This window comes from Protopterus annectens, chromosome 3.part1 (assembly GCF_019279795.1).
Source record: "Protopterus annectens isolate FY-2018-M chromosome 3.part1, PAN1.0, whole genome shotgun sequence".
Lineage (NCBI taxonomy): Eukaryota > Metazoa > Chordata > Ceratodontiformes > Protopteridae > Protopterus > Protopterus annectens.
The window spans coordinates 1,042,571,590-1,042,592,902 of NC_056732.1; the positions used below are offsets into that span (position 1 = coordinate 1,042,571,590).

General features: G+C 39.2%; 1 protein-coding gene across 2 annotated transcripts in view; it reads right to left on the reverse strand.

The window, feature by feature from the left end:
* Positions 1 to 1,943: 1,943 nt before the first annotated feature.
* MLANA (melan-A) overlaps positions 1,944 to 21,313 on the reverse strand; it is a 322,149-nt gene continuing 302,779 nt past the window's right edge. For both annotated transcript variants that reach the window (XM_044067196.1, XM_044067195.1), the window contains exon 5: positions 1,944 to 2,304. In XM_044067196.1, coding sequence (XP_043923131.1) covers positions 2,236 to 2,304 — 69 coding nt within the window. In that variant the 3' untranslated portion in view covers positions 1,944 to 2,235. The remainder of the gene's footprint in view (positions 2,305 to 21,313) is intronic.

Sequence of the window (21,313 nt, forward strand, 5' to 3'; positions counted from 1 at the left end):
TTGGAAAAGTATGAAGAATGCTCTTAGCTGCACAGATGATCCCAAATGTAAGATTACAATTAGTGATATCATTCCTAGAGATGAAAGAGGTGGGTGGTGGGAGTTAGAAAGAGGAAAAAAAAGAGAACTTGTTTGGCAATTTAAATTGAATGCCAGTGTTTCGACAGGTCTTAAAGAATGTGTCCATTTTGCCTATTCTAAAACTTAAAGCCCAGGAGTTATAAGACATCTAGGTTGAGTTTAGACACATAATTAAATGGAAGTTTTCCAAGTGGGTGATGTCAAGGAATTATCATTTTATGGGTTTATGACAGATTGATCATTTTTATACATTTTATACCTTGGTATGATGCTTTTTCATACTGGAAAAGGGGGGACCATATTCTGAGGTTATTTTATCTACTTTTATATCCAAATTTCGTTATTTTAAAACAAACCTTGTTCAGATATACAGTAACCTAAAAACATATTGTATTTTTACAAGCTTCAACACCACTGTTTTAGAACACTTTATAACTAGTACCACAGGAAATTGCTAATAATGTTAGTTGCTTTTCTGTGACTTAGCCTTTTAAAAATTACAAGAAAAAGATTTAAGCAAAAATGCTCTATGATACTATACATTCAAATATATTGTTTTTTTTACATTTTAAGCACCACTGGTACAGATATTTTTGTATTTAGTATCACAGAAAATGTTAACAATGTTAGCTGCTTTTTTAACATAACTTAGCCCTTTAAAAGTTACATGAAAGGGTTTCAGGCTACAGTGCTGCATAATGTGACCTTTTAAACTGAAGGGTTGTATGTAAATGTAAAGTTTGTTAGTGTTATAAGGTTTTATGGTTCTGAAGAAGTCCCACAAAAATTTCAGGGGCAAAAGCACAACCATTTGTACTTAGATTTCTTTTTGGATTTTTCTGCCTCTTCGTGTTCCATGTGTTTTATTAAATTTATTTTTTATACTTTGGACTTTGGTATACATTTTGTGAAGAGAACCCTTGATGGACTACATAGGTATTTTCTGCTCAGAACACACATTGTGAAGTTTTTTCTTATTTACTGGTTTTGTTTCTACTTCACATCCTTCATGCTGTTTTTTTTTTTTTTTTTACAACTATCCAGCCACAAACAGTATGGCTACTAAGATTATTTTTACTGCACTATTTGTCTGTAATGTTTAGTGCCATTTTGAGGACAGGTCATACCAGCAAGGTTAAGGAGAATGCTCCTAAGTCTGCAGTTATTTGCACTTTAGTGACCAGATACTGGTGCTAATTCTTGACATCTGAGAAAAAGTTGACAAATTAGCAAAAAAAGGTCTTTATAGGACAGAGCCTTTAAAGTCTCTACCAGTGACGGGGGACAGCGAGGACAGAAGTTCTCTTATTCTTACCCATTCTGAACAATCGTGGAGGCTATCTGTAAGCCCAAGGTATTATAACTTCTTTTTTACCTTATTTAAGCTAGTAATTCCTGGCACCACCTGAGCCACAAGCACAAGGGTAAATGCAACATAATTTGGTGCATCCAAATTAAGTAGCTGGTTTCTGAGAGCAGGAGGAAATGGGAGTACCAAAAGTAAACACACACAGGAAAACATGCAAAACTACACACACACACACTGTTAAGAGACTGAACCTCAAACCCTGGAGTCATAAAGCACAAGTCTTAAGACTATTATGCTGTGTTCCCTAGAATTTCATTACCGTTAAATGCTCTCTTGATGCTAAACAGAAAATTCTTATCCTGTCAAAACCTATTATATAAGTGTCAGATGGGAAGGGTGGTAGGCAATACTTGTTTACTAGAACCAAAAATGAAATTAAAAGAAATACATTATTGCAGCTTTCTCATTGCCTGTGTAGCAATCAACTGAGGAGGTCTGCAACAAAATTACTAAATCTTCCAGTGACCAGTTACACCTCCACTATGTTTTTAACTCAGGTTATTTATGCATATCTTTAATGTTTTTGATCAGATAAAGAAGTTTTCCAAAGGTGGGAGAGATAAGATACATTACGTTTATGCTGTTTATTGTCATATTTGCACTTTAATGAGCTAAGCATAAGACTCCATGTATGCAATTGTATCTGTCATATGTTTGTAAAAAATGCAGTTTTAAAGCTTGCAGTATTCTCCGATTAAGAATCCCTGTGATCCATCTTCCTCAGTCTGATTATTATACATTGTGGGAAGCCACAGGCTTTATCACATCCATGCTGCCCGTATCCATTATGGAGAATAAGCTGGTGGCAGTGTCTCAACAGCAATCTTCTCATAAGCAGGAGGAGCATTAGGTACCTATAAAGGCAGATACAAAGTGTAGAAACCAAATTAAAATACATATGTAAAATAAAATGTATGGTAAAAAGAAACATTAAATGTGCATTATATCTGGCTAATAAATCTTTAGCTCTGCAAGGCTCATTCTTACCAGCTATTAAATAATGATTAACTATGAAATGTGCGCAAATAATCAACTTTGTATATCATGCTCACAAACAGACAATATGATATATGGCTACAAAATGTAGATTAAGTAAGCTGTCCAGGCAAAAAAAAGGGGGGGGGTTGCAACTCTACCTCTTCCAATAGTTAATCAATACAGGATGAGAGGTGACTGATTAATTGAATACATCCTTCTACCTCCTCTAAGATTTGTCTTCACCTAGGCCTCATGCTGTTTGTGCCATTTCTTCAGAGAAGAATCTTCTGCCTTCGCTATTCCATAAAAACAAGTCTAGATTAAAAATATAGTTAGAAATTCTAAAGTTCAAAAATGATGTTTCTATCAAAAATCTTCCAGACCTAGTTATGAACTCACTCTGGTCTCAGAAGCTAAAAACACTAATAAGATATCACACAATTTCATCAGAAAAATTAAAGGAGGAAACTATGACTGTAACATGTTATCAATAAAGTAATACTTGCTGATTTTGATTGGCTATTGCTAACCACATGGTTGAGTCTTAGCTTTTTAAAGTGAAGTTGAAAATGTTTTTAACAGTTTCGATGAAGTCTTATTGATGTGGGATGAAAGAGCTCAGAGGTTTTTGACATAAAACACATTTTCTTTTGAAGACAAGTGGAGGCGCTCATTTGGTTCTTATATTGAAGCACTTACCTATTCATGGATGCTTTGTACTGGGACCACATCTGTTTTGAATTATTACTCTCTGATATAAAAGTGAGAAATGGGTCAAGGATGACCAAGCATACCAATGATTGCAACAGGGCAATACAGTTATTTTAATAACATCATCCAAAGCTTCCCAAGATAGTCAACAGAAATATATACCTAATACAATACTAATAACCTTGCTATTAAGGTCTGTAAATTCAGCATCATGAGACTGAACAAAAAGGACATCAATCACGAATGCAAGTCAGAAAAAGATATCCCATGTTAGATTTCTAAAAAGCATGTATGGTCATGCTTCAGTGATTACACTGCACTGCTTTACACCCTCACTTATCTAACCCATCACTGATTACAATGCTGCTTTTGTAGCTTTTCACAAGCTACATTCGTCATTGGGAAATCATATGGTTAGAAAATGAAGCATTCAGATATTTCAGAACTGTCACATTGCTTCTTACAGATTACTCAGAGTTAACAGCAGACTTCATCATAAATGTAGAATTTTAATACCATAGTGAAAATTGAGACAGTGGAAACAGCCTTAATATAGTACAGAAGAGAAATTCCACAATTATTTATTTTTGTTATTTATTTATTTTTGTTTGACATTTGTTTACTGGGTTACATTCAGCAGAGGCCTGGGGAGAAAAGCTCCACACATAAAACTTCATTAAACATATTATTGTAACTTTGTTACACATATTATACAATAGATTACATTTAGAGGAATACACTAATGGACGAATTATAGGCAGGCATTTATCGTTACTTTTGTAATAACAGTAGAATATTTACAATTTACATTCATACATAAATTGAAAAAAGCTTCTTAGGGTATAAATAATATTTGCTTGAGTGTGTTTAAGTATCATGACACAGACTGAAGTGGGTCAACCAGAATACTAGTCCTCTGGCAAATGAGTAAAATGCTAGAGACAGAATGGTGCATAGTTTTCAAGGTTTAAAGTGATAGTAGATTAGTTTAGGAGGGGAAGGTTACTATAGTAGAAGAGGTATAAGGAGGGAAAAGTATATTAGCCTGGAGTAAGGCATGTGCATAACCATGATTTGTTTAGTTGTTCTTTTAGGGAGGCTTTAAAGTGAGGTAGGCTAGGAGTTAGTCTAATAATAGGTGGGAGGGTGTTCCATAAGTTGGTGATAGAGTATAGGTAACGTGATTTTCCTTGGTTTCTGGACGGTTTGCAGGTTTCAAGAAGGCTTTTGTCTTTGAATCGGAGTCTTCTGTTTGGTTTGTAAGGGTGGATTAGGTTAACTATGGCAGGTCAGACAGTGGGGCCTATAGAATAGTTTGTGGATTGTAGTTAGGTGTTGATAAGTAAGCTGTTTTGCTAGTTTCAGCCAATTTAGCTCTTTTAGTGGTATACAGTGATATGTAAGGTAGTTGGGAGTTTTTTGCAAACTTTGCTACTATGTTGTAGCATTGTTCCATTTTGGTCTTGGTTGAGTTTTATAGATTGGTTAGTATACAGGAACCACAGAATAGGGGAGGGGAGCAGGAAGGTTTTAGCCAGGGTGGCCTTAGTGGAAGTGGTAAGAAATTGTCTGTTTCTGTAGAGCAGTCCTAATTTTATGTGCCTTTTTGATGTTTTGTTGGATATGAAGGTCAAATTTGAGTTTATCATCGAAAATAACACCTAGGGGGTTTAGTTTCTTGTACGTTTTCTCAATGGTTTTGTCAGCTGCAATAATATTAAATTGGGCTAGGCTGAGGGTGGTATTTTTAGGGTGAAAGGTTTTGTTTTTGGATTTAGAAAGAGATGGGCCTTTGCGAGCCAGGATTCAGTTGTGTGAATGACTGTTAGGTTAAGATTTACAGTTCATGGAGAGTACAAGAGGTACGGGTTAAGGCTGAGTCATTTGCATACTGAATTAATGTTCCTGGGGAAGAGGTGGTGTATAGATTATTGATGAATATGTTAAACAGTAGGGGTCCTAAGATGGACACTTGGGGGACTCCTGTAGGGTTTTGTAGGTAGAGGAGAATTGGCTAAACCATTTGAGTACTTACTTCCGATCATGTAGGTAGCTTTAGAACCTCTGAAGTATGATAGTGGAGCATCCTAGTTTGGACAGTGTGTCTAGCAGTAAAGAGTGTGAAACTGTGTCGAAGGGTTTTGTGAGGTCCAGGAATACTGCAGATGCTAGGTATCCTTTGTCCCTGGCCTTGTTAACTGTGTTTGTGAAGAATAATAGTACAGTGGATGTACTATGATCTGGCCTGAAGCCATGCTGAGTTTGGGTGAGCAGGTTGTTTTGGAGTAGATATTTCATTAAATTGTTAGTGAATACACCTTTCCATGATTTTGGATAACTTGGATAGAACTGATATTGGGTGAAAATTAGATATTTCCATGGAGTGTCCTCCTTTATGAACTGGCATTATTTGCGACATTTTCCATATTGTAGGGACTGTGCCTTCTGAGAATGATCTGTTTATCAGGATGCTGACTGGATATGCAACTGAGTCAACTGCAAGTTTTAGGTATTAGGGTGGAAGGCTGTCAGCTGATACAGAGCAGGGTTTCAGCTTGAGCAGTAGCTTTTTTTTTTTATCATAGAAGTGAGTATGGGCTGAAAAGAGAAAGTAACGATGGTGTTATTTTGTTGGATATTGGCAAAGTTATCGGCTTGGTCTGTTGCAGGTGATGTGTTACTCTGGTTAGAATGTAGGTTTGGGTGGGGCTGTCCGGAGTTAGTTTTGGAGGTGAGTAGGCCTGAAATGGATAAGTATTTGTTGAAGTCCTCTGCTATTTGTGCTGGGGGGTATTGGGTGAAGACTAGTGCTAGTTCCTGGGTTGAGAAGGGTAGTTATAGACTGCCAACATTTTCTGGGGTCGTGTTTGTGTTGTAGCTGCAGGTTCAAGTAGTAGGCTTCATTACATTTATCCACTAGTTTGGTAAATTTGTTGCATAGTGTTTTAAATGCTTGCATATTTTGCTGTGTTCTGTTACGTTTCCATTTATCCCATGCTGTGTCTCTGTTTCATAAGGTCAGTGCAGTTAGTGGTTACCCATGGGGTTCAAGAACTGAAAAGGCTATGTAGGCTTACTAGAGTGACTGACATAGCATTATGACTGCACAATGATTTCTCTGCACATTCTTCTGCCTTAACATTCGAGGTTAAACACAAGAGCAGATAAGTTTACCCTAAGTGATAATCACTGTACTTTAAAAAGAAGTTACGTATATACCATAATGTTCCATCTGTTTTGTCCATTTTCATTCTACCTCAACTGATGGGTTTGGATCAGATATCCTGATCTGACTTGGCTGTTATACTAGCTTGTGGCCTCCAATGAACTCCTTTCCTATCCACAATGCACTATCCCTATTGTCCCGCAGATCCTATTTACTAATTGAGAGAGAAACTATAAAAGAATTTCCATAACTGGAGTTCAATGAAGGAGGCATATGATGTCTCTAAGAGTCTCATTCCTCCAGAAGTCAATAAAGAGACATGGAGGGGGTGGAGGGTGGGGAGTTGTGGAATAATGAATATAGACAACACAGATGGAACATTATGGAAGTACATAACTTCTTTATCTGATATTCTTCTTCTTTCAGCTTTTCCCGGTTAGGGGTCGCCACAGTGAGTCACCTGTTTCCATTTCTTCCTGTCCTCTGCATCTTGCTCTGTTACACCAACCACCTGCATGTCCTCTCTAACCACATCCATAAACCTCATCTTAGGCCTTCCTCTTTTCCTCTTACCTGGCAGCTTCATCCTTAGCATCCTTTTCCCAATATACCCAGCATCCCTCCTCAGCACATGTCCAAACCAATGCAAGCTCGCCTCTCTGGCTTTGTCTCCAAACTGTCCAACCTAAGCTGACCCTCTAATATACTTTTTCCTAATCCTGTCTACCCTCGTTACACCCAGTGCAAATCTTGACATCTTTAACTCTGCCACATCCAGCTCTGACTCCTGCCTTTTTGTCAATGCCACTGTCTCCAACCCATATAACATAGCTGGTCTCACTACCCTTTTGTAGACCTTCCCTTTCACTCTTACTGGTACTCGTCTGTCACAAATCACTCCTGACACTCCTCTCCACCCACTCCACCCTGCCTGTACTCTCTTCTTCACCTCTCTTCCACACTCGCCATTACTCTGAACTGTTGATCCAAAGTACTTAAACTCCTCCACATTCGCCAACTCTACTCCCTGCATCCTCAACATTCCGCTATCCACCCTTTCATTCACACACATATATTCCATCTTAGTCCAGCTAACCTTCATTCCTCTTCTCTCTAGAGCATATCTCCACCTCTCCAGGGTCTCCTCAACCTGTTCCCTACTCTCACTGCATATCACAATGTCATCTGCAAACATCATAGTCCATGGGGACTCCCGTCTGATCTCGTCTGTCAACCTGTCCATCACCAGTGCAAATAAGAAAGGGCTCAAAGCTGATCCTTGATGTAATCCCACCTCCACCTTAAACGCATCTGTCACTCCCATGGCAGATCTCACCACTGTCACACTACCCTTGTACATATCCTGTACCACTCTTGCATACTTCTCTGCCACTCCCGACTTCCTCATACAATACCACAACTCCTCTCTAGGCACCCTGTCATATGCTTTCTCTAAGTCCACAAAGACACAATGCAACTCCTTCTGACCTTCTCTGTACTTCTCCATCAACACTCTCAGAGCAAACATCGCATCTGTAGTGTTCTTTCCTGGCATGAAACCATACTGCTGATCACTAATCATCACCTCCCTTCTTAACCTAGCTTCCACTACTCTTTCCCATAATTTCATGCTGTGACTGATCAATTTTATCCCTCTGTAGTTACTACAGCTCTGCACATCACCCTTATTCTTAAAAATTGGTACCAAAACACTTTTTCGCCACTCCTCAGGCATCGTCTCACTTTCCACGATTTCATTAAACAATCTGGTTAAAAATTCCACTGTCATTTCTCCTAAACACCTCCAAGCTTCCACAGGCATGTCATCTGGACCAACAGCCTTTCCATTCTTCATCCTCTTCATAGCTATCCTTACTTCTGCCTTGCTAATCCATTGCATTTCCTGATTCACTAGCCCCACATCATCCAGGCTTCTCTCTCTCTCATTCATCTGATATTATCAATCTTCATTAATTCCTCAGATGATGGGACAGAATCCTCAGCTACCCAAAATTCTGGGTGGATTCTAAAAAAGATATACCTGATTATGGTTGAGCCAAAGGCTACCCTTCCCTGAAAGACCAGATCTAGTTTGTAATGAGTGATAAAGCTATGAGAATTTGACCAAGCTGCAGCCACATGTTTATCATCCATAGAGACTCTAGACTGGAACACATTGTTGTAGGCAAATGAAATACAATCTGCCAACCATCTAGCTAGAGTTACCTTTATAACCGATTCACCTAAATTATGTTCAAAGGAAACAAATAGCTGATCAGTCTTTCTAACCTCTTTTGTTCTGTGCAATTAGAAATGTAATTGCCTATGAATATCCAGTAAATGCAGCATATATTCTCCTTTATTTGTAAAGTCTGGGAAGAATACTAGCAGGCTAATGGCTTGGTTAATGCTGGATTCTGACACCACCTTAGGTAGGAAGGAAGCACAGGTATGTAAAGTGACCCTATCCTTGTGGAAAAACAAGTAAGAGGGCTTAGCAGATAATGCCTGAAGTTCTTAAATTCTTCAAGTAGATGCGACTGCAACTAAAGACAGTTTTCTTTGTCAAAATTTTTACATTACATTTAGCTGCAGGTTCAAATGGAGAATGTATTAAGGCTTGCAGTACCAAATTTAGATCCCATGGTAGCACAGAGTCTTTAAAAGGAGGTCTTAACAGGACAGTACCTTTCAAAAAGGCTTTGCAGAGTTTAGAGAAAGCTAAGGAAGAATTCTGAAACCCCACATGAAAGTTGGATACCGCTGTGAGTTGAACTTTCACAGTCTATGAACTAGCACCCTCATTAAACAAACTTTAAAAATTCAAGCACAGAATAAATTGGAGCTGAGAAGGGGTCTATCTGATTCTGCCCTGCCCAGTAAATGAACCTTCTCCATTTACTCTTGTAGAGTTTCTTAGAAGGTTTAAGGGAAAATAAAAGTATAAAATGTTCAGGGAAGAAAGCATTGGTTGCCCGGCTATTATGGGAATTGGAGAAGTTATACAGCTAGTTTGAGATACGAGATATCTGGGTGAACCACGGCTGTTGGGTGAGACAGGAGGTGTGGAACTGGATCCAGAATCTAAGGTGGGTCCAGTAAATGAGGTCAAAGGAAGAGGAACCAAACCTGTTGAGGCCATTAAGGTGCAATGAATATGACTCTGCTCTTCAGCCTGGCTGCTTTCTGAAAGAATTTGGGAATTAGGGGAGTTGGAGGATAAGCATACAGAAGACTGGGTGGCCAATTGTGGAGCATCCCATGGAGTGGGTTTCAGAGCAAAGAAACTGCTACACTTGTTCAGGGGAGATGCAAAAAGATTGCAGCAAGGCTGGCCCCACTGAATTAAAATTATTTGTGTCACCTTGTTGTTGAGAGACTACTCATGAGGCAGTAAAAATTGACCTGCTCAATTTTTCTGCTATTATGTTGGACTTCCCCACAATATGCATTACTATCAGGAAAGTGATTTAGAAGATATCGCCCATTGCCACACTCTTAGGGTTTCTCGACAAGGGGATAAGATCTGGTTCCCCCTTGTTTGTTGATGTACCAAGCCACTGACATGTCTTTTGGATTGCGATTGCCCTGGGAGGGAAATAATTTTGGAATGCTTGCAATGCTAAAAGCACCGCTCTCATTTCCAGACAACTAATATGCAAACAGTCCTCTTCAGGGGACCAAGTGCCTTGAACAGTCTTCTCTAGAAAATGCCCCACCCCCACATATTATGGGAAGCATCTATGGTCACTATGGCCTTGAGCTGAGGGGGAATGAAAGGACGACCCTGTAACAGTTGTAACTGCATCCACCAGGAAAGATACTTTTGCATACCTGAGTTATTCTTCTCTTACCTACATGGGTTGAGAAAGAATTTACCACTGTGTTTCTAGCAGCCATTGCAGAATTCTCATGTGATATCTTGCTAAGGGAACTACAATTATTGCCACTTACATTGATCCCAGGGCTTGCAGAATCAATTGGGCTGAAACTTTGGTACTGCAAATTATTTTCCTGACCTGCTTCCTTATTGTCTGTACTCTCAGAAGAGAAAGAGATGCTACCATAGATACTGTGGTGAACACTGCTTCTATGAATTCCAATGTCTGGGTTGGTTGCAAATGAGACTTGTAGATGAAAAAGTCACAAAAATCTCACCAAGTCAATGGATGAAACCAACTCCTAGTACAAAATGTAATCAAGAGGCAAAACCAAGGAGGTGGTAGACACGGCAGTGGCAAAACCAAGGAGGTATGTCTACCGCCTCCTTGGTTTTGGATCTTGTTGTAATAGATGGTTATTCCAAGATTTGAACAAGTCTGCAACATTTGATCTCATGCTTGTATCAGTTGATGCATGGTCAGGGCAGTAATTAGCCAGTCGTCTAAATATGAAAGCACGCGGAATCCTTGTAGTCTCAAGTGAGCTGCTACCACTGCCATACACTTGTGGCGAGGCCAAAGGGTAGTGCTCTGAACTGAAAGTGACTTGTGCCGTGCCAGAAGTGCAAGGACCTTCTGGATTGTCTGTTCATTTTTATGTGATAGTACGCATCCTCAACGTCTGTCTAACACATCCAGTTGTCCTTGCTCAGAAATGGCAGAATGGACTGAACTCTGACCATCCAGAACTTGGTGTGTCAAACTGATTTATTCAACACACTGAGATCTAAAATTGGTCTCCACTCCCCTGTCCTCTTTGGCACTAAAAAGAATCTTGAGTATGTTCCTAATTCTATTTGGTCAGGAGGGACCTCTTGGATGACTCATTTTTTAACAGCTTTTAAATTACTAGTGCTGCTGCTTCCATCTGATTGGGTGGAACATCAGAAATTTTTCTGGGTAACAGAGGCAGCAGGGAAAAGGGAATAATATAACTTCTGGAAATAATTCTCTGCACCCAGGTGTCTTTTGTTATGTTTAACCAAGCTTCATGGTGCAGAGATAAGAGAACCCCCCACAATTTCCTCCAGAGGAAGACAATAGGGCCTCCCTTCAGGGGCACTGAAAGTGTCTGTTTGAAAATGAATCGCTAGACCCTTGGTCTTGCAGGCCTCCTCTGCCATTATCACTCCCCTCTCTGCCTTTGAGGAAGTAACCTCCATGTGTGCCTGGAAAGGACCCTGACACTTCCTGAACCACATCTTTCAACCTTCACATTGATTCCTGGTAAAGGTATTTTGAGGGGTTTAGAAATGCACACCCACTGCAGAGAGGGTCTTTCCATCTTTTTCACACCTGGAGAGTTTAGCTTTTACAGTAGAACCAAACACTGAGCCATCAAAAGGAACACTGATGAACGATGACTTAAAGGGCTTCACAAAATCACCAAAATGCATGCAGGCATGCCTTCTGATGGAAATGCCTGAACCTGCAGCCCTTGAGGTGCCTTCTGCAGCATGTGAAATGAGCCTCTTGGATGAATTTGCAATAGTTTTAAGGGGAGCCAACTATGAAGCCACAGAAGACTGAGCCTCAGCAGTAGTGGCCCTGAAAGGGATTTTGAAAGTTCCTTAATCAAGCCCCTTTGCAGTCTCATGAAGTGTGTCAAGTAGTTCAGCGATCTAAGAGCAAAAGTTGCTGAAGCATAAACTCACGTCCCAAATCTGTCCAGTGCTCTAGATTCTCCACTAGAGGGATGGATGGGAGAACTCTGTTCCATGAGTTCCGTCTTTGTAGCTGCTGCCACAAACATTGCATCACCTGGTACCCCTTTACTCCAATATTCTCTTCCTACTGGTGGAGCCAGAATCTTGTCTGTTATCTTGGGGATCGGCTCAATCATATCAGGTTCCTTCCATACCCACCTATAAAGCAAATCAATGAGTTCATCAGCAGGTTGAGTAACCCAGAAGATAGGCAGGCCAGTCCTGAAAGCTTCCAGAAATACTGACTCCTCAGGAGTGAGATTTTGGGCAGACCAACCACCCTTCTGTTTAAGGATCTCAAGAATGTCTCCAAATGAGACATTATTGGGTAGTGATTTGGGAGACCCTTCTCCCTCATCAAAGTCAGTATCATCAGAAAAAGACTCTTGAGAGGAGTCCTAGTGTGTCCTTTGCACTTCCTCTTCCTAGGGACCTCCTTGGTGGGATGATCCAGAGAAATACTGGAAGAGATGATAGTACCCTGCTGGGTAGACTGGAAGCTTTGGGCAGGCTGTCTTCATGATGTAAAATGCTGAAGATCCCAGTGCAGAGTCATGTGAGAGGTTGAGGGTGGATCCAAGGGGGAAGAACCCATCTGACCTGCTGGAGAAGAGATAACCCTCTTCACAACCTCAAAGATAGACCGCTTGGCAGGGAAGGAAGTCAATGGAACTGAGAAAGCAATTTTCCAGGTTGTCACCTCCCTATGCTCTGACAGCAATAATCCAGAAGTGGAAGCTGGAGTCGAGCTATTCATTGCCAAAGCTCCAAGAGGAAGAGATGGTTCTGAAAACCTCAGCGTTGATCCCCTTTCCCTTGGATCCAACCTGGAAGCTTCAGCTCTGAGAGTCATCCAGATCCAAAGAAGTCAGAGCTGGTAAACTCAAAGTAACAGTCAAATCTGAAGATAATACTCCCCTTGTATCAGACCTAGATAGATCTGGAATGCTCAGCTATAAGGACTCTAAAACCACAGGTTGGGTCAGAGAAGGAACTATTAGCAGTGGAGTGGTAGATGGACGGTGTTCCTGATCCCAAGGGGTAGGAACCGTGAATCTCCCTTTTGAATCTGCTCTGTGAAAAATGTCTTCACCATTCTTTTCACATCTGCTTCAGACAGACTCCTGGAGGAACGAGAGGACACTATCAAAGGTGATTTTGGGTGCTTCTCTAAAAATGGACAGGGCACCCTGGAAGAGACCAGATCCAAGGTCAGCGTATAAACCATTCTTGGGAATGTCTTAAGATATGAGGATGTTCGATCCGGAGTATGTTTCATCAGATCTGAGGTTGAAGGACTTGAGACATATCTGGTCAGATTTGAAGATGGTCAGATCCCAAGTGACTTTAAATACAAATTTTCCCTCTTTCTTCTGCTTTGAAGTCGATGCAGGGGAAAACAAAGATCTGGACCATTTTGAAGGGTCCTTAGCTTTAACCTTGGGAGACTAAACTCCAGATGTAACTTCAGAAAAAGGAGTTGGTAATAACCCCTTTAAAATGAACTTATTCCTTCTTTCAGACAAGGCTCTGGGGTTGAACCCACGACAAATGTCATATTCTTATTTAAGATGTCCTGCCCCTAAACAATAAACACAGTGTGGGCAGATGAAAAAGGCATTTTATGGCCACATTTCTCATTTTTTAAACCCTTTCTCAGACATGCTTTGGAGAGAAAAAAAATACTTGGTTAACAATAACCATAAAGAAAAAAAAACAGTAAGAATTAGCTAACAGTTTTTTTTTTTGTTTTGTTTTGCAAAAAGAGAAAAGGAAAAATTAACTATCAACAAAGAAAACAGAGGGCTACAAAGACTCTTAAAAGAGAAACAGGATAGGAAAGGCCTCCCAACAATGGTAGCACAGATTAGACTATCAAACGTATACAGGGTAGAAAAGGCCTACCAGCAATGGTAGTGAAGATTACACTATCAAGTATATAAAAGTTATAGAACACTCAAGGAAATAAGTCTTAAATGGAAAAAAAAAAACTATCAAAAACGTTAATGTTCTAAGAGTAAAATTTGTATAAATACACATCTTTAATAGCTAGCCCGAGAGCTGAAGGCAACCACATCTAGATGCGAAAGTTGCAAATGAGATCAGAGGGAACTTTAGGGACTGTGCATTATGGGTAGGAAAGGAGCTTGAGAGCTTGTTGGTAGACATTGAGCTAGTGTAATGGCTGCTCTGGATCTGAATATCGGATCCGAATCCATCAGCTGATGAATGAAGGAAAATTGACGTCAGATCAAGAAACTTAGACTAATGTTATACTACACATATCAGTACTTTCAAGACATTTTCATGGACTGCACATATATGTTAACTATTAAAATAAATTTTCATATATTACAAATATTCCACTTTATTAACTGTCATGATCCAAATGAGCAGAAAGTGCTCCATTTTACTGGAGGACTGAGGAAAATAGTTCTACAAAAAGTGTTAAAACATATAAACCAACAAATATTACATACAGCAGTAATTGTACATACATAGAACAGTGAAAAATGCACAGACTATATACAAACTGCATATTTAAGTACAATTGTGTATTTGGTTCCAAACTGTCTGAAGCTTATTGACCAGCTAATTATAGTTCTAGCAAAAGATTAGAGTATTCTAGGGAGGATAACCTAACCCCCACTCTCCACAACATGGGGTTTCCTTGTTTTCCTGGAGAGAACAGTGGCACTTCTATGGCAAGATGAGAGAAATGGTTTTGACATCACCAGTGGCATACAGGGATTAAATCCTAGCTATGGACCAGGTAACCTATGCACTTGACAGAGCTGGGTAGGGGAGGATGGGTGGGCCATCTAGGAGGAGGAAGACATCCACAGCAGGTGGTCCCAGGGAGTTCGGTTGCCAAACTGCTTCAGCGGTGGTGTGCATTTCCATGCACTCAGAATGACAGCATGGAAATGCACTCCAACATCAGGGAGGGTAGGGTGGTTCCCCATACTGATTCTGACTGTTCATCCCCCACCTCAGGAAAAGTTAGGCCTACTAAATATGTCCTCAATGCTGGGATGCTAGTAAAGACACTGTCCACCACTGAGACTGCCCTCTCTGATTGCCTCCCTGGCCAAATCTCACCCTCAATGGAGAACATCTAGGATGGGAGAACAAATGGACAAGGGTGATATCTTCTTGATGGGTGGCAGATGCAGTGGAGAAAAAAGCACAATAAAATGTTAGATCAGGCTTACTTTTGGTAATAGTTTTGCTTTTGCGTGATGAAAAAAAAAAAACAACAAAGGGCCACAACCAGACACTGAATTATTTTTAAATATCCCACTGTTTGAGTATTTGCTCCTCTATATACTAAGTTTCTCAGATTTTGCAATGCTGCCCAGCCTCTTCTAGGTAATGAAACACTATTTTGGCTACAAAAAAATGTACTTTTAGTTCAGAAATGTCTAACTAGGTACATACATGTCTATGCTGGTTATAAGAGAGGAATGAATTTGGTTGAATTCGTCATGATTCTCTTAAGGGAATCATACCATCTGCATAGTAAATCCAGTAAGCAAAACAAGGTTTGTAGGAAAATACATTTATGAGTACCAGAATAAAACTAGCACCTAATGTTGAGACTAGCAGTACCCATATATGGATTGGATAGGGGAAGAATGAATGTTACAAGTTGATAAGTACTTTAAATATTTTATTTTCCAGGCAAATGTTTGAATAAGCTAATTCTACTGCTTACTAAGCCACACAATAAGCACACTATGATTTACAGGATTAAACACTTGCCTGAGGTATAGAAAATATGACCCCATTGAGCTTTCCTATGTTTATAGCCCCCCAGAATGGAGTCAGTAAAGGAGAAGCAGTGCCATACAGGTATACTGTATCCTTTTTTGAGGAGTATGTTGCCAGGTACTGAGCACATCATAAACTTCAAGGTGATTTTTTTTGTTTGCAGGGTAAACACTTTCACAAAACATCTTGTAACACTAGAGTGAATGGCTAGAAAGCTTCAACCTAGCTATAAAGCCTTTCCATTGGTATGGGAATAAATGCAGAGTTTAACATGCATACAGAAAAAAGGCTGGATGTAAGGGGAATACTTTGTTGCAGTTAGGCATTAATAAAGTTGTCATATGCCCTAATAAATATAGGGTAAAAACCATCCAATCCAGCTAGACCATAATGAGGTACCTTTGTTTACACCATAGATTGTCACTAATGACTTTAAAAATCAGCAGAACAGATAAAGCTAGAAATCATCTAGGGATTACAGGACCACCACACAAACAATGCAGCAACACCCTATTTAAATTCCTAAGCTCTGCAAAAAACTCTTGTCCAGACACATTCAATATGAGTTTGCAAGACATGAGGTACCTGTAGTCACTTTGTGAACCTTGGTATCTCCTAGAAAGGGTTAACCCTTCCCAGAGAGGGTAGCTCTGCAACCACTAGATAGCTTCCCTGCTGGACATGCTTGAGCTCAGTATAAGGCCAACAGACATTTGGCTTGGCATCAAACCACTTCCATTTTACGTGCAGGGTGACAACTACTACTATGGCAATGTTTACAATGTTTCTTGCTAAAATTCACCTAGCTTTGGCCACCTATTTCTTCATCCATGTTGCTAAACAGGTATCACTTTTCGTTATTAATTGCCCCCATCACCCCATGAGTGAAAGGCAATAACAGAAGCCATCATGCATGCAGCCATTGGAGGGGGGGGGGTATCCTGAATGTCCTTAACCCTGTCCCTTAAACCCTGTTGGATTATATAGGCACCTGCACTATCAATGGAGTATTCTATACTCTGCACATGGTGTGTTTGTACTCCCACTAACATACACTCTGAGATTTACCATCACTCGTTTAGGATCAAATAAGCTCACTGTGACATCTGGTCAATACTCCATTGGACTTCCAACAATAAATGACGTCTTTTACTATCCTGGGTCTATTCTGGGTCTGTGACTAAGGAGCTTCAGTCCTCACTACTGACTCCAATATGAGACTGTCACTTAAACCACAAGGACAGGAACCAAAAATAATAAAGGAAGAAGAAGTAAGCAGCCAAACTCCACAGGTACGAAAAGTAAAATTGATTGAGTGCTTTTGTCTCCAAATACAAGACTTCTTCAGAATCTGATTCATTTTTGTATAATTTTTAAAGATTGTAAAACTATTATTCTTAAAATGTTGTGATACTTTGGTGCTTTATTCTCTGGGCCTCTGCTAAAAATGGGCTCCTACCCAGTTGGACTTTCCCAGTAATCAAATGTCAATAAATAAATAATTTTTTAACACTAACAGGCTAAAAGAATATGGTAAAAGTTTTGGGATTTTTTCAGTCTGCAGTGTTAGGTCACCAAGGTCCATTATAATGTCATTTCCCATGTTTCCTTGCTATTAGAAGATACTGAAGCAAGTCCTCAGACATTACCTTGAAAAACACACTTTGTTGAAAGAATGGCTAAACCTTCAACAGCAGATGGCATACACATTCTACTGCTATATATACATGGAGTAGATGACTGGAATAGAAGACTTTGGCTTCAGTATATCCCACCTCCTAATAGGTAGTACCCTTAAAAGAATGTATTTTTATCTTCGTTGCTATAGAGGGTTAATTCCTGCATCCCCACCTTCTAAGTAGAATCTATAGTCAATCAGTGATCTAGTAGTACATCAACACTGCAGAATAGTAGAAAACATGGAGACTGGTGCTGTTTCTTTGGTTGCAAGTGCAGTTTAGGTTTCTTCTACTCAACTTTCCAATTCTAGGCATCATGGTTGCCTCAACAATAAGTCTGGCATTTCTGAAGCTGCTGACCAAATTGTCTAGTGGCTTGAATATGCTTTACTTGACTTGGTCTTTTTTCCTTGCATTATAGTGATGGCCAAGTAAGTGTAGGTCAGAAATTATTTGTATTTATTTTATTTTACATTTGTTTACACAAAATCCAACTGGACAAAATGTCCTTTTTCAGTGGAGGCCTGGGGAGAAAAGCTCCACATTTATAAATAACCGTAAGATACAAATACAATGTACAGATACAAATATTGATTCAATCTCAGATACAAGTACAAAATTAAAATACATGTTATACATTTCACTGATAAAATCACATAGTCTAGATAGATACAAAAACCCGGAAGCAGCACTGTGGATTGTAGGTAGAAAACAAGGAAGTTAAGTATTCAGGCAGGAATCTAATGCTAAATATCACCAAGGAGATCCATGTATCCCACCTGAAATGTATACAACTAGAAATAGGAATCTGACCTTTGGGTTAATAACATTCAATACACTGGGTTTCACCATTCAATAACAATGTCAAAACTGTTCAAAGCAAGTACAAAATAATTTGTAGCATCTGGTTCCTTCAGAAAGAGCATCAAAGGTTAGTTCCTAGCTATGAAGTGGTTTTGCATGATTGTAATCTGGCCACTCTGACAATATAGTGGATAGTTTCATTGTTGGGGGCAAGAGAAGCAAAAGGCCTTTCAACACCAGTTATCCATGTAGTGGAATTTTTCTGGTCTGTAGCAGAGTACTTGTAACTTGGAATTTTAGTGTTAGCCAGGGCCCTTCATCCCCCCCCCCCCCAGCAACTTCATTGCTACCTTTCCTTAAACATCCCACCAACCTTCCTACTTCAACTCTCAAAACACTACACACCAACACATATATACCCTTCCTCCCATATATTGCACTTCACTCAAACCTATCCACCTCTTCTAATATTATTCCTATAAAGTATTTAATCCATTTTCCCACAAATCCCTACCAAACATTCTGTTTTTCATTATTTCTATGTGTTATATATATACCCTGTAATCGGATGCATTGAAATATTGTATTCTCTAAACTGATTGCATCTTGAAATAATGTTAGGATCTTTTTGCTTGCATCTAATGTATCATTATATTGTATTATCTGTTAATGACTGTACTGGAGCTTTTCTCCTTGGGCCTCCACTGAAAATGGGTCCCTGACCCAGTTGGACTTTCCTTGTTACCAAATGTCAATAAATAAAATAAATAAATAAAAAGGTTTCTATATTAATAGTTAATGTAAGAGGATGTAGGGCTGTGTTGTGTTGCTATACCAGGGAAGCCATAATGTGTATGCACATCTTATTTGCCCTTCCCAACGTTGTGGATAGTGTTATACATATAGCAATATATGAAAATAGCTGTGTCTATAAGTGGAGCTAACGTCATAGGGTAGAGTCACTCAGTTCCAACATCACAGTTAGGCTGTAGCAAAGCTTCTTAGTGAAAACATCTTTCCTTTTCTTATTCATTAATCTTGACAAGGTATTTTTTGATGATATACATAAAGGACAGTGTCAGAATTAAACAATGTTGATACTAGAAACTAAACTATTGATTTGCTGTGCATTTTCAACACACTGTAATTATTTAATTTTGAATTTACTTATAGGACTTTTAATGGGCAGCATCATACCAGCTCTGAAGATTTTTTTTTTCCAAAGCTATTTTTGCGTTTTCATGTTTATCTCGATTATTATTAGTTTTGCAAATTACAGTAAAATACAGTCCCAATATCAAGATATGAGGCTGTATTTTTTTGCAAAAGTACTTTCTTCCTCAACTTTTGAACCGCCCCACAAACCTGCCAGTTATCTGGATGATAATAATGAATCTGCTTGTTCCATTCATTCTTCTACCACATAAGCACTGATTGTGGTGTAGCCATCATTCAAGGCAGCCATCAGGAGACTATATTTTGCATGCAGAGGGCGTGACCAACCAAAAATCAAATATTCAGGAGAAAGGCCTACAATAGGTTCAACCTGTGGAGTAGTGCCACCCTCCCATCTTTGAGTAGACAACTCCTACAAAGTATTTGACCTCGTGCTGAGATGCATTGGGAAATGCATCTCTGCAACATGGCATTCATCCTTCTCCTGAGGGAATTTAGCAAGCAATGCTTGTACATTCCTTTTCCTCCTCAATTTTCTTACCCAGTGCTCTGGCTGCCACTTGAATAGGATCATCTGAGTCGTGATGGTTCTAGCCGTCTATTCCACACAGCCAAACAAAAGTAAGTGTGCTATGCATTCAGTTCAAACAACTACTGTAACAAGGACAGATTTTGGTCTGAAAAGATGTTTATTAAAGGCATGCTGGTTATATTCATGCTAGACACTGGAGCAGAGTGCAACATATCAGAATCTACTTTCTATAATGAACTTAAATTGAGTGACCAAGACAGCATGCATGCTATCATCATTCTGAGGTCATAAATCAAAATCTGGCTAAAGTGCAAGTACAAATGTAAAAAAAATACAAGCCATTTCAAGCAATGCCCCTGCTACCTCAATTAAAGTAACCAAATATTTTTGTTCATAATATCTGTGAAGCAGCTGGCGTGGTTAAAGAAAGTTGCAAAAAGCCTTATTAGCTGCCACAGAATACAACAGCAATCCAGTAAAATGTTAGAACAGTCATGTCAGATAGTGCTGAAGAGGCACAGGGTTGAAACATGATCATATTTCACAAAGAAAATATTCAGGGTTGTCTAGCATGCATGGTTAAGAAGTACTGGGGCAGCTACAAGAAAGAAGCCATCAGCTACCATCTCATGCTCACTTTCATGGAAAGTAATGCACAAATTCATAATAAAGACACTGATGTGTCAAGTAGAAGGGACAAAAGGTTTCTGTTCTTAATATTTTACTACATGTTCAGAAGTACAAGTCAAAGCTTGCTAAGTGTGTGTGTTGCTAAAGTACTGATGAAATTTTGCAAAAGTATTCTGACCCATCTGAAGGCTTGAATTGTCTGCAAGCTATTCCGTTGACAATACCAGTGGTTCACAGTTGGAGAAAAGAAATGTTACAGTATGGAGTGCATAAAAAATATGGGGTCATAGCCAAACAGAACTAAACAAATCTATGAATAGCACTGTAACAGTTGTGTAGCAGTAAAAATTAAGGATATGACCCTAGATAAGCAGACAAAAAGGAAACACTTTTCAACGTCAGACAAATGAAGATATAATATCAGCTATGCCTAAACGTTATTCAATGTACTTCATGCTAACCATAAATTCTGTCAGACTAAGCTGGATGAAACTAGCTCTAAAATGCATACCTTTAATACATCTATTGGCAAAAATTAGATTGTTCAGGTTAGCAGTTGGAATCTCATATGCCTGAGTGAGCTGCAACAAATATAGCTGAGGAACCAGACATAATAGTCAGTATAACTAATAATATCTTAGTCCGAATGCTACAAAGCAGGAATGTGATCTTTTTCTGGTAAGACTGCTACACAGATTGAGCTAAAATGTTTGAAGCTAAACAGAAGCAAATGTCAAATGTGTGAATTCTTTCAATTACATAGACT